A 12,809-nucleotide genomic window follows, 5' to 3' on the forward strand; every position below is an offset into this window, starting at 1 on the left:
GGATGAAGTAAATCTTTGTTGCATAAAGAACAAGGTAGGCCAAAGTATGATTATTATATGATTAAATATATGACTGACTCCTGATGGTTAACACCATATATAATATCATATATATGAAAGTAATATAAACAAAATTGACATTTTGAAAGGAAAAAATAAATAAATTGTTAAATGTATGTCTGTATAATGACCAGGTGTGAGGTGAAGTTAACAGTCTTTTTTGTGTTTGTCCCTTAATTTCAGTGTTAGTCCAGTTGTGCCTGGAGAGAGACAGAGCAATATGTGGAGTTTGTTGAAATATCTGGGATGTCTTCTTATCCTCTCCCACTGTTTGTTATCAGAGTCACGGATACTAAAATTTGTTGTGGCTGTAAGTGTGTACCATGTGGGCTGAACTGTGCTTTTATTGTTTGTCTTCATGTACTGATTATGTGTCTGTTATGTACGTTGTTTTACCATCAGGGTACTATGCACATTTCCACTGCACAGTGTGCATGTTTTGTCTAGCATGAGTTTTTGGGCAACATTTACTTGCTGGTATTAATGTCTGTGTGAACATTTTGTGTATCTTATGGTGTCATTATAGGTATTTAGGCATGGTGATCGGTCACCAATTGAATCTTTTCCCAATGATCCTCACAAAGAGGAAGTATGGGCACAAGGATTTGGACAACTCACCGAGGTACAGTGTCACATGGGACCATATTGTGTTTTGGGGGTGTTTCCATGTTGTATGCCAGTCAATTTGCTTTGACTTTAATTAATGTCAATACAACAAAGCATCTAAAATAGTCACCAGTACTGTTTTGTAATCTGGGCTTTTTAACTGAAACACTTTTCAGCCTATGTTCCCATCACTGACAGTTGACAAATTGAAACACAAATTAATGTAACTAAAGATTGTTCAAGCGCTGAAAAGTAAAGTAGTCTTATATGAAGTAAGTGCATTGTCCCTCTAAGGTCTGGAAATGGCTCACTATAATTAACATTTTCACAAGCACTACCTGCATGTGTTAACTTTTATCTCCTTACTACATTTTGGTGCGATTTTGGTGAACTGGAAGGGGATTTAAATTAGATTTTAGCAACAGGTCACCTTGTCCTTTAAGAAAAACAGCATATGCTGGGGTAAGATCTCTCATGTTTGATGAAATACCTGGTGTGAAATTGAAAAGCAGGTGAGAGACTGTCTTCAGTAATAATTTTCTTTAAAAAAGAGCGCTAGTAATGGGAGGGGGGGCACAGCATCTTGTCAAGGATACATATTTTGCACAGGCTTCTGTAATATGGCAGAAAGAAAAACACTTTACAGGAACAAATACCTTACATTGTTCCCTGTATCACAATGTATTCATTTTTATATTATACTGCTATTTTTATATGTGTATAGGAATATATAGAACACCTTGTGTGACATTAGACCATATTAGCCTATGACTATGACTATGGTCAGCATTCATAAACTGTATTAGTGCAGTAAGTTTAACAAAACTCTTTTGTCCTTCTTTGTCTTCTTTTTCTTTAGTTGGGGATGAGACAGCAATATGAATTAGGAAAATTTTTAAGGAAACGCTATGGACATTTCCTCAGTGAAGATTACAATAGTAAAGAGGTACTGGTGTTTAAGTTTGTGTCTCAATATATGCACACAGTCGGAGTACACAGTGTGTGTGTGTGTGTGTGTGTTTTATGTTTGTACCTACTTGTGGAATAATGGGTGTGTGTTGGGGGCCCAGTGTTAGATATGTTGAATGATGACACTGTTTCTTCGCTCTCGATGTCCCACTAGGTGTCTGTAGTGTAATTACACAGATCAGATTCCCCCTACTCTTTCTGCCCTCTCTATTCTCACTCTCTGAGGCAACATGTAATTACTACCATAATTATAATTCTCTCCATCCCACTGTTGCTGACGCTCTGTCTCTGTCTTCTAATTTCTGTCTACGTGATCCTTCTGTCACTCATACACCACTGCCAGGCGTTTCTCCTTCCCCTGTCTCCATCTTGCCTGCTCCCTTTTCCAGCTTTTTATTTTCACCTCATCCCTGCCCAGCCCCCTCCTTTCCCAATCTCGTCCCTCATCCTGGCCTTTTCCCTTGCTCAGCTCTTTCTGCAATGACAAAGTACATGCACATCTGCGCATTCCCACAGAATCTATAATTAAAATGTGACTGGCGCAGTCCAGGTAATCAACCGCAAGCAGACATGCAGGTAGGTATTGGCTGGAACGGCACCCTATGGACTTGGGAGGGGAGAAGGGATGAGACAAGTTCAGGCCTGGAGAGGGAGAGGTAACCTCATTTTAACCACTCTGTCTCTTCCAAGGTGTACGTGCGCAGCACTGACTATGATCGCACGTTGATGAGCGCCCAAGCCAATTTGGCGGGGTTGTTTCCCCCAAGTCTGCGCCCCCCTCCCATCGACCCCCAGCTTCTGTGGCGTCCCATCCCAGTACACACTGTTCCCAGGTCACAGGACAAGGTGAGGAAAGAGTGACACTGCAACAGCTGTTATTGGCATTTGCAATCTGTAGCCTCCTGTCTGAATGTCCGATGAGCCTCAGAGTCGTGATAATTATGTAACTTCTGGCAGGAGTGCCCTTGGTCATGCCAATAAAGCACTTTGGATTGAATTTAGAGAATGCTAGAGAGATGAGGACAGTGATTGTATCCAGTTTTAGATGTAAGAGGTCAGACCTAAAGGACATATCCTGTCAGGTTTTGGTTGTACCTCCTTACGTCTCAGAATGGTGTGAAAATATGTTGTGTGTTATTAAGACATGGCTATCATGCACTGCATTTCTGGTAATTGCACCATAACAGCTTGAATACAGCAACTCGTTTTTTTCTTGCAGTTGAGACACTAGCATTAATTTTTGTTCACTTTGCACGAAAGGTGATTCTCAAATGGTCTTGTCCATTTAGTTCAGCATCCTCACCAGCAAGGTGCAGTTCCCAGCATTCAGTTCTGTTCTACATGTTGTGCTTGTGATTGTACCTCTTATGGAAAGATTCACTGTAAAGATACAGCCCACATAAACGGAGACTTCCAGCTCATAATTTTTTGATGTCCCTCCCTAACCCTTTTTGACAGCTTTACTACAAACCAGTTGTGTAACATTATGTCTAAGCTTTATTTTCTATTGCCAATGGCATAATGTGGCATATCTGTCCCACATAAAAATGAGTGATTAATCCATATAGTTGCAGCATCAATTGGATTAAATTCAGTATCAGCATTCCTCATTAACAATTACTTTAGTCATGGAGAAAATGGTATGGAAGTAGCATACGCCAATAATTCTATTGTCAAGTGGAAAGTGTGACTGTTAAACTAAAATTCTATTGTCATTTAATGCCATGTACACATGTGTGGCATTATAATGACATTCTGAAAACTGCCAGACAAAGATTATGTTTAATTTGATTATGTATTTGCAATTGTCGCAAGAAAGCAGGATTTTACAAATGATTCACTTTTAATTTTTAACACTAAAATCCCATCTGTTTAAATATTTAATTTAATTGTATGAATTCGGTCAATAGAGAGTTATTCATTTCAACGGTTTGTGATTGGTCTCTCTGGTGGGGAACTAATCGGTACTATGTGGTGCACAGAACTTTGAGCAGATGAACTTATTGAATGAATTTGCTAATTAATTTAACCTGTTTTAATTGCTGCAATGCAAATTAAATGTGTGGTTCCTAGAAGTATACTTCAAAAGTCATTCCTTGTAATTTGACCACCAACGTGTACCAACAAAATCTTGTTTAAAGTCTGCAGGGAAGTCAAGCGGTAATTATCATTTTCTAAAGCATGATCACACTGCTCTGTAATGTGAAGTGACATTGTTTTGTACATCTTCCAGTTACTGAAGACACCTAGTAAGCATTGTCCCAAGTTCAGAGAGCTGATGGCTGAAACCTTTCGCAGTGAAGACTACCAGACAGTGCTCAAGACTTACAAGGTAAAACAAGACAAGCCTTACTTGCAAACATAACTCTTCCTTTTTTGTAACTGTGAGCATTTGTTTGTCCATGATATGGTGTTTGTTTCTCCTATTTTCATTTGCTGAGCAAGTCTGTGTACCCTTTTGTCTGTCAATGTCATTGTTTCTCTTTCTTCCTTTAAAATATGTTATGAATTCTCCCTCTGTTTCTTTTATAAAAATTAAACAAGGGATTAAATTAGAGCTAAAATTAAACTGAAAGGCTTTTAATTAAACTGACTATCATGAATCCCATTAAATGAGTGATTGAATTAGTGAGAGGTCTGCTCCGACATACTATGAAACAGTGAGGCTCATGCTCCCTCTGGTGGAAGCATTGCAGAAGTGCAACAAAATTCAATGTAATTTAATTTTATCACTACTGGTAATGTCCTTCTACCTGTTTATGTTTTTAAGGGCTGTTTAATTTTCTACCATGTTGTAGTACCACAGGAATGAGTGTCCACTCCATCCCGTTTCTCCTTCCCCACTCATTCACCCACATTCCTTGAAACTAAATTGAGTTCTCCCCTTTTTCTTCATACAATGTAACTTTGCTTGGAGACATACCCTGCAGGGATTTATCCAGGAGCTCTCAAACCACACCGGATACCCAGTGGACAGGCTGGCAGTGAGGAAAGTGTGGAGGGTCTATGACACCCTCTACTGCCAGGTACCAACAACTGCTCGTTCATTCAGACTGTTTCTGACTGATAAAAGTATACTTTGTATACTCATTACTACACTGGTATATCTAATTCCTGAACCCAAAGTTGCCGCTGATGGCCTCACTCACTGATGCTGGCACTTACTGTGATGATGTACCCTCTGACTGATTAGGAAAAAAGTGGTTACTTTCATGTAGATATTACTTGCTATTATAAGAAATGCTAATAATTTAATTAGTATTTAATGAAAGTTGAGTTAATAGAAGAAAACAATGTTACTAGAGCCACTATAATTAATCAGTTTCATTACCCTCCCTTCTTATAAAAAATGATCATCACTGGATTGTGATTAGAATGAATTTAGTAACATGAATGAATTTAGTTATAAGCATGACCACCATGGCATGACGATGGTAATGAAAAAGACTCCAGTGATTCCTTTTGTATTCCACAGAGAATTCACAACCTGACCATACCACGCTGGGCAACCCAGGAAGTGTTCAACACCCTGGAGGAAATTGCTTCCTTTGAAGTCATGTACAGTGTGTTCACTCACAAACGCAAAGACAAGGCCAGGCTGGCAGGGGGTGAGCCATCATTAGAGTTCTCAATGGAAGGCGCGTTTATAAGTTACTATAGGTCCTTGGAAAGAGAGAATGTGAAATATGTATGTGATTTTGCCAGCAATAATGACATTGTTAATGATTGGCTTGTGGCAAAGGCATAGCTGTAACATCAGACAATTTTTTTTGTTTCAGAATCTGTTCAAAAATGTAAAACATGGAATTTGCTGTAGTCTTGGGCTGGGAAAATTGACACTCTGACCTTAGTTTGTGGAAATTCATGTCATGTCCTCCACCAGTCAGTGTGTTTTCATGTTTTTATGTGGATGTAATTATCACCTCACCTGGCTATAACACTGCTTTTTTAACCACCATCAGTACACAAAACGCGAACCATGCTTATTCTCACCTAAAAGGGTCTAGCTCAAGCGGCGGTCTAGCCATTAGGGGTGAATCTGAGCTCTTCTCTGCTGAGATTGTGTTTACTTTGAGGGTGTGTGAATTACAGCTAATTAGTTTGCTCAGTAGGAGAATTCATTGGTGCAGGGCTGATGGTGTGTTAATAAGTCTCCAGTGTGTTGGTGAGTATGTTAATGAGACTGTGATATGATATGGGCCCACTCATGAGGGGAAGAGGTATAGGCTAAAGAGGTAATTAACTGTACCCTCACTATAATGATTATTAGTATTGTAATTTGTTTATTTGCAGTGCAGAAGCCATCATACAGGGGCCATATTAGAACTCCCATTCCTGCTATTTCATCTGATGTGACATGAACCCATAAACCACTTACGTCACTGGAATGATACTGACATTACGAGTTTTTTTTTTTCTAAATCAAACTACAGCACCGAGGTCTCAGCTGTGATTTATAAACTATATACAGATATTTATATTATGTATGCGCACTGTAATCACAATAATGTTATTATAAGTGATATAATTGCCTGGCCATCCTATGCTAACCACTATCTTTGCCCTCCCTCTTTCTCTAATGCCACACAACACAATATACAGAATGTAATATGGCAATGTGATGCTTTGTAGCCTCAGTAGAGATAAATAATAATGACACCCAAGGAAGTATTTATAAATAACAACACTTGTGAACTTCCATAGCCAGTGTCTCCACAAAATCTTCGTCCATGATGAAAACACTGTAGCTTGTGAACTTTAAGGAGTAAATCAACAGCCATGTCTGAACTTAAACCATGTGTTTGATACAACAGATACTGTATACTACAGATAAACCAAGCCTCAATAAAAGAGTGACATCACAGCTTCCTCTGCACTTTAAGCCTTAAGCCCCAACAAGGTAAATTACTGTCCTTACCTGAAAGGTCATTAATGAAATGCATTTATCACAGGAGTGCTGTTGAATGCCATCCTGGGGAATTTTACGAGTTCCGTGAAGAGGGAGAGTCCACTCAAACTGGTCATGTACTCAGCAGTGAGTTGAACATCAATGGTACTCAAGATGACGATGCCTTAAATGCAGCTGCCAATGGAGCATACAGTGTCAAGGCCAGTGCCCTGACAATGCACATCTTCATAGTGTGTGCACTACCCTCTCTCTTTCTCTGTGGGCCGGTACCTATGAACAGTAGTGTCCAGTCAGTGTGTATAGTCTACGATAGCTCTGTCTGCAGAGTGATAACCCCCCTCTTTCTTCCTCTGCCTCTCTCTAGCATGACTCCACGCTCATCACTCTTCAGGCCGCCCTCAATGTGTACAATGGTCGGCTGCCCCCCTACGCTGCCTGCCAGCTCTTTGAGTTCTACCAGGAGACTGACGGGTCTGTTTATTCGCCCTGCAATGCTCATCAGAATGACTCAGCACAGCCACAAATACAATGCTGACATCACATAAATGACAGTATCTTATAAGTCTCTGTGCCTGCTGGAATGATACATATATATGAATGACATTTGACTTTATGACTGTACAATATTACATAATAATATTTTATTGGGATATAATTACATTGATTAAAGGATCCAAAAAGTAGTTATGAATACTTGTCACAACTTTTGAGAACATTAATGCACATAAGTATGCAGTTGTGTTTGGTGTGTTCACCCAGCTTGACCTCTTTTTTTCAGGTCATACTCCATTGGTTTATTTTATCGAAATGACTCAACTCATGACCCCTACCCGACCCCTGTGCCTGGCTGTGCTGTGACCCCATGCCCTTTGATGAACTTTACTCAGGCTGTGACTGATGTCATAGTGCAGGACTGGGATGCAGAATGTGGACTGAAACAGGCAGACTCCAGCTCAGGTGACAGGAATGTTTTATCTTATTTTCATTATGGCACATTTGTCTTTGAAGCACTGCAGTAAAGTAAACAGTAACGTTGCTGAAATGGTATACCCCATAACTGAGCACTGACAATGAGATTTTGTGAAGAGAGCATGTGCATTTTGACCACAGCAGCTTGTTAACTCACTTTCTCCTTTTGTCCCTTCACTGGGTCTCAGGTGTCATCACAGCTCTAGCAGTGGCCCTGGCTATCCTCACAGTGGCGCTGCTAGGAACCATCGCAGCTTTTGTTTACAGGAGAGGGAACTACCACTCAGTGGATAAATAGCCCTGCTCACACACAGTCCTGTCATGTTGCCATGACATTTTAACACATGAAAATACCATTGTACTGTTGTAGCAGTAGTGTGAGAATACTGAGGTACAGTAACAGGATAAAGCTGGAGAGAACAGTCACAGTGAATGAAAATGGTATAGCGTTGAGCAGGACAGGGAAGAGTTATGTAGTTTATTCAGTGGCAAATAAAAAGCAGCAGTTTGCATTATGCAGCTACCAACTGTCTACATGACCTATGTTTTAACCTGCCTGACTGTGGTAACACAAAAACCTTACTTGATCTACCTTAATGTTTGTATGCAGAACTAACAAGATATATATTTTTAATTGGGTCGTTTATAGTTGAGTTTTACTGTACGTATATGAGGTTGCAACAATGAATTCCCACACTACTTGGTAGCTGGAAGTTTTGGCTGGAAGTGCTGCTAGCTGACTTTCCTATTCAGTTAGTTTTTTTTTCCCAAAGTGAACATACATAAAAGTGGTCTCTGCTTTTACAACACATCAGAACCTTGTGTCCTAGAACCACTAATGGTTGCATTTTTGTGAAAAAAGTAAACATGGATCATTGTAAACTGGATCTTTGTTTAACAGACTGGCATTCAGACATCCAGGGACTTTTGGAATGAATGATGTTAGTTTTCTTGCACATTCCAACACAAACCATCTTACAGGGTATTTCTGTGAACCATTAGCATCTGAAGACAAATCAAAAGGAATCAATGCTGAGTACCAGCAACAAACAGAAGACCTCATCATGGTGGAAAGCATAGCATAGTCCCAATCTAATAAATTACTAACCTTGAATGTTGTTTTGTTGAATTTTGAATCTTAAGATGATTGTGATACTTTATTAATGTATACAGGATAACTTCAGTGATCTCATAAAGGTATGTAAAAGGACACATTAAAGTCTTAACAGTTGCTGTGTCTGCATTGTCTTGTCCTGGTTTCAGTGACCCAGTGAAGTATTGTTCTGTGCATTTCAGTCTGTGAGGGGTTGGCTGAATAGTGGGTTCTTGTCATTGTAACGTTTATGGGCTTTTCATGTTCTACATTCTGTACATGTTATCCATATTTTAATTTACATATTTTTTCATGATTTCCATCTCATTCACTTTGAACTTGGGCTTTTGGAAAAATACACACCTGCAAGTGTGGAATTCTCATACTATTTAATGTCTTGTCATGCTCATCATTATGATGTCATCACAGACTGACAGGAGGAAGCTCTGTTAGCTCTTGTAAAACTTGCATTTCATAACTCCTAATAATCATGCAGTTGTAGATGAAAACCTTTTTACAGGTTATAAATTAGTAAATGACCTTACCTAACCTTGTTAACCCAAAACAACACACACACAAAACCACAAACATGAACACATGTGTATGTGTATACTGTGCATGTGTGTAAATGTGCATGTGTGTAAATGTCCATACACATTCGATAGCACTCAGTTTTCTCATAATAGAGCAGATTGACTAAAACGCAAAGAGCATTTGGAACACTTGCGCTATGCCACTTGTGAAAATGGATCAAAGACAAAAAAAAAACAGATTAAGATTCCAATTTTATTTTATTGTGTTTCCTTTTTTTGCCATGACCATATGTGTCTTGTAGTTTTGCATATTGTTTTTCCTTGTGTGATTTCTGCGATTCATCCCGTCAGTCCTTTTTTTCAATTGGGATTGCTGTAAATAAAAGAAAACAAAAGATCTGTGGGGTATTTTTAAGAGAGGAAATAAGTCTGTAGTTGCATATTTGTTCAAACGTGCAAACCAAATCCTGTGTCGCATCAAACTCAAACAGTAATTTGAACTGTCACACTACCCATAATGCATCATCAGCAATGCTGCAATTTGCCAGTACATACTGACTGAAGGAATACATGGAGGGCCTTTCATTGAAATGTTATACATAAAGTTCTGCTTGTTATAGCACTGATGACATGAGGCATAATAATGACATCACATAGCTAAGGTTCACTGGAACAGAGCAGGCCTCCAATTGTTGGCACCTCAGGAATGATTAAAGTAAAATAAAATGCAATACAGTTCTAAAAATAGAGCTACATACTGTATTACTGACTGATTTTTAATGTTTTCACCAATGATTTGAAGAGTTCTGCACTGTCATTTGTACTGTGTTCATTTAGTTACATCAACTGTAATGCATGACTTCGTTTCTGTTTTTGATCAAAAGGCATTATTTAAAATCTTTTCTTTCCACCAACAGTAATCCAGGTCTGAATATTTCTGAGCTTTATTAGTCTATCTTGATCATTCCTGCATAAATTAACACATTGAATGACAAGGAGTTATGCTGCATAGTAAAGTGCACTTTCAGCAAGGGGAAAGGAGTGTAGTCTTATTTAATGTTTTTATAGCTATTCTGTGATGAGGCCTTGATTTATTGGACATTTTGAGACACAGTACTATGTCTGTCATGACCCAGACCTCAACCACCACCCCAGTGTTTGAGGAAAAAACTGATATAGATGATAGCTAACGAGTGTTCATGTTTGAGAAATAAGAAGCTACATGCTTAGCCATTTTTTTTCTGTAAAGTCAGAGCAGTTCATTTTTCTGCTGCTTCATCCGTCCATACCTCGGATCTCCAACTTGCACTCCACCTCATCCTCCCCCAGATCATTGACAGCCTTGCAGGAGTACTTCCCCCCGTCAAACAGGCTGGGCTTGCGGATGTTGAGGGTCAGCACCCCTTGGTTGTTCATCATGAGGAACTTGGGGTCCTCCCCAATAATCATCTTGTTTTTCATCCAGATGATCTTGGGCTGAGAGACAGTGGGGATGGAGGACTGTTATATTGTGGATTAAGATTTAGGACGAGACAATTTACAGCAACAGAACCCTGGCTCAAACTCTGCTCTATGTCTACAAGACATCATGGCACAGTCTTTAAAGAAAATCAGTTGACTTGTTATGACAACATTAGGCATACATACATTTGCACACAAAAGACCTGTTGTTGTTTCATAGTGCTGTTATTTATTTTTCAAGTTATTTATATGTTTCTAGAAATTGGGTAAAAACAGTCATTATAATGTTGCAGGGGAGGATTTTGCATTTTAATTTTTGCTTGTTACTGTGACTGAGTACAACTCAAAGTGTATTTTTTGTATGCATACAATAATATTGCCATAGGGAGACAGGTGGTTATTACACTCACTGAAACATAAAACAGGAAGAACAAAAGCACAAGCACAAGCAAAAAGAATGAAAGACCAACCTTGGGGTAACCACGCACAGCACAGCTGATGGCAGTGCTGTAGCCCGCAATGACAGACCTGTCCACCAGGGGCTGTGTAAACTTGGGGGAGCACTGCATATCTTTCTCCTTGTAGGGAGCGGGATTGTACTCCAGGCCTGAGACAAAAGGCAGGATCAGAATGCTTTAACAGTGAAATGAACTTTAACTACACCACAGTCTGCTGCATGGATATTCAGGTCAGATGGATACCTGTCTTCGCAATGACAGCCGTGTCCTTGCTCAATCCAGGTTCCTCACTCAAGCCGCAGTAGTTCTGACTGTAGATGCGGAACATGTACTCATTCCCCATGATCAGGTCGGACACAGTGCAGTTTGTGCGTCTGTTGTGCTCATAAACAGTAAACCACTCCTAGGGACAGAGAGAGGGACAAATCCAGTATGATCTGTGAATTATATATAATTTTAGTTATTAATCTGACAGCCCCATGATTACCTTGACTGACATCTGACTCTGCAATCAGCTGATCACCTGAATCACTACCACCTAAAGCAATTTCTTATGTCCTAAACTCTGTTTTCCATTAAAAAAATGGCTTAATGTACCTTTGACTCTACCAACTAGCTTGTACCTGTCTGGCCAACTTGGTCATGCATATTGTGAATTGGACATAATATTGTGACCCCATGTATGGCTTTCTCTTGTGTCGTACTCTGACTCACTTGTATGTCGCTTTGGATAGAAGTCTCTGCCAAATGAATAAATGAATGCAATGTAATGTAACCTTGACAAACTGAATGTTTACTTTTCATGATGTCATGATTTCCCATCGGAATAATTGCTCTGTGCAGAACAGATCATTTGATATAACTTTGCCAAAATTTCCCATTTCCTTGTAATTAAAACTCTTTGGTGTGGAATAGATTAAAGTTATTCTCAATCCACCTCACTATGTGTCTCTGCTGTACTGGGCTCTGCGCTCATGTCGCTACAGTCACTGTATTCACTATAGCTCAGTATATTCTCTATATTCCCAACACACACCGGTGACATACTGTGCTTTACCCATCAGTAGAATCTCACTGTTGTTAGGCAATCACATGTGCATGCCTGCGCACACGCATACGCATACACATACACACGCACGCGCACTCAGCACTCTCCTTTCTCACCATAGTCTTCTTGTCAGCTTTCTGTATGGTGTACCCTGTGATATCGCAGTTGCCATTGTCCTTAGGGGGCTGCCACTCTAGGGCTGCATTGAAGCCCCACACATCAGTAACCTTCACTGCAACAGGGGGCCCTGGCTTCTCTGTAGAAAGAGAGAGTGAGTGAGAGTGGGAGATAGAGAGAGGGCACAGAGAACTGCACACACAATATTATATGTTATATCACTGTTCAAAATTTTTTGCATGCAGTAATTTTTGGGACAGAACATTTAATGTTTAGTTAACGTTTAAGGTTATTAAAAACTTCATAGATATGGAAGAATGCATTGAAGGTATTGAATATTTAGCTTCTCATACTTTGATTCAAAACAAGCAAGATCACAAAGCACACAACTAATTATGCAAAACTGCAACTCCTTTCATTTAGTTTAGCAGTGGTGAAATGATTTTGGTTTCTCTAGTTATAATAATCACAGCCTGGAACATTACCAGCTCTGTCATTGTCAAATTTTTCTTTTTCAACAAATGACTGCAGTTTCACTGTCAGTTATTCAGAGAGAATCTGGCAGTGTGAATTTCTATCACAGCTT

At 39.4% G+C, this 12,809-nt stretch overlaps 2 protein-coding genes across 7 annotated transcripts in view; one reads left to right on the forward strand and one right to left on the reverse strand.

Annotated features, from left to right (window-relative positions):
- Nucleotides 1–280: 280 nt before the first annotated feature.
- Nucleotides 281–7,849, forward strand: LOC118782304 (testicular acid phosphatase homolog). Its single transcript, XM_036535646.1, has 11 exons — nucleotides 281–370; nucleotides 587–682; nucleotides 1,526–1,612; nucleotides 2,326–2,481; nucleotides 3,869–3,967; nucleotides 4,566–4,661; nucleotides 5,111–5,243; nucleotides 6,588–6,670; nucleotides 6,909–7,015; nucleotides 7,323–7,501; nucleotides 7,702–7,849. The coding sequence occupies exons 1-11, from the start codon at nucleotides 281–283 to the stop codon at nucleotides 7,809–7,811; spliced, it is 1,236 nt and encodes a 411-aa protein (XP_036391539.1). The 3' UTR covers nucleotides 7,812–7,849.
- Nucleotides 7,850–9,378: 1,529 nt separating this feature from the next.
- Nucleotides 9,379–12,809, reverse strand: part of mybpc2b (myosin binding protein Cb) — a 48,621-nt gene continuing 45,190 nt past the window's right edge. For all 6 annotated transcript variants that reach the window (XM_036522799.1, XM_036522791.1, XM_036522783.1 and 3 more), the window contains 5 exons: nucleotides 12,223–12,362; nucleotides 11,302–11,461; nucleotides 11,071–11,207; nucleotides 10,429–10,615; nucleotides 9,379–9,512 (listed from right to left, as the gene is read on the reverse strand). In XM_036522799.1, the coding sequence (XP_036378692.1) occupies nucleotides 9,487–9,512; nucleotides 10,429–10,615; nucleotides 11,071–11,207; nucleotides 11,302–11,461; nucleotides 12,223–12,362 (650 nt within the window). In that variant the 3' untranslated portion in view covers nucleotides 9,379–9,486. The remainder of the gene's footprint in view (nucleotides 9,513–10,428; nucleotides 10,616–11,070; nucleotides 11,208–11,301; nucleotides 11,462–12,222; nucleotides 12,363–12,809) is intronic.

This window comes from Megalops cyprinoides, chromosome 1 (assembly GCF_013368585.1).
Source record: "Megalops cyprinoides isolate fMegCyp1 chromosome 1, fMegCyp1.pri, whole genome shotgun sequence".
Classification (NCBI taxonomy): Eukaryota; Metazoa; Chordata; class Actinopteri; order Elopiformes; family Megalopidae; genus Megalops; species Megalops cyprinoides.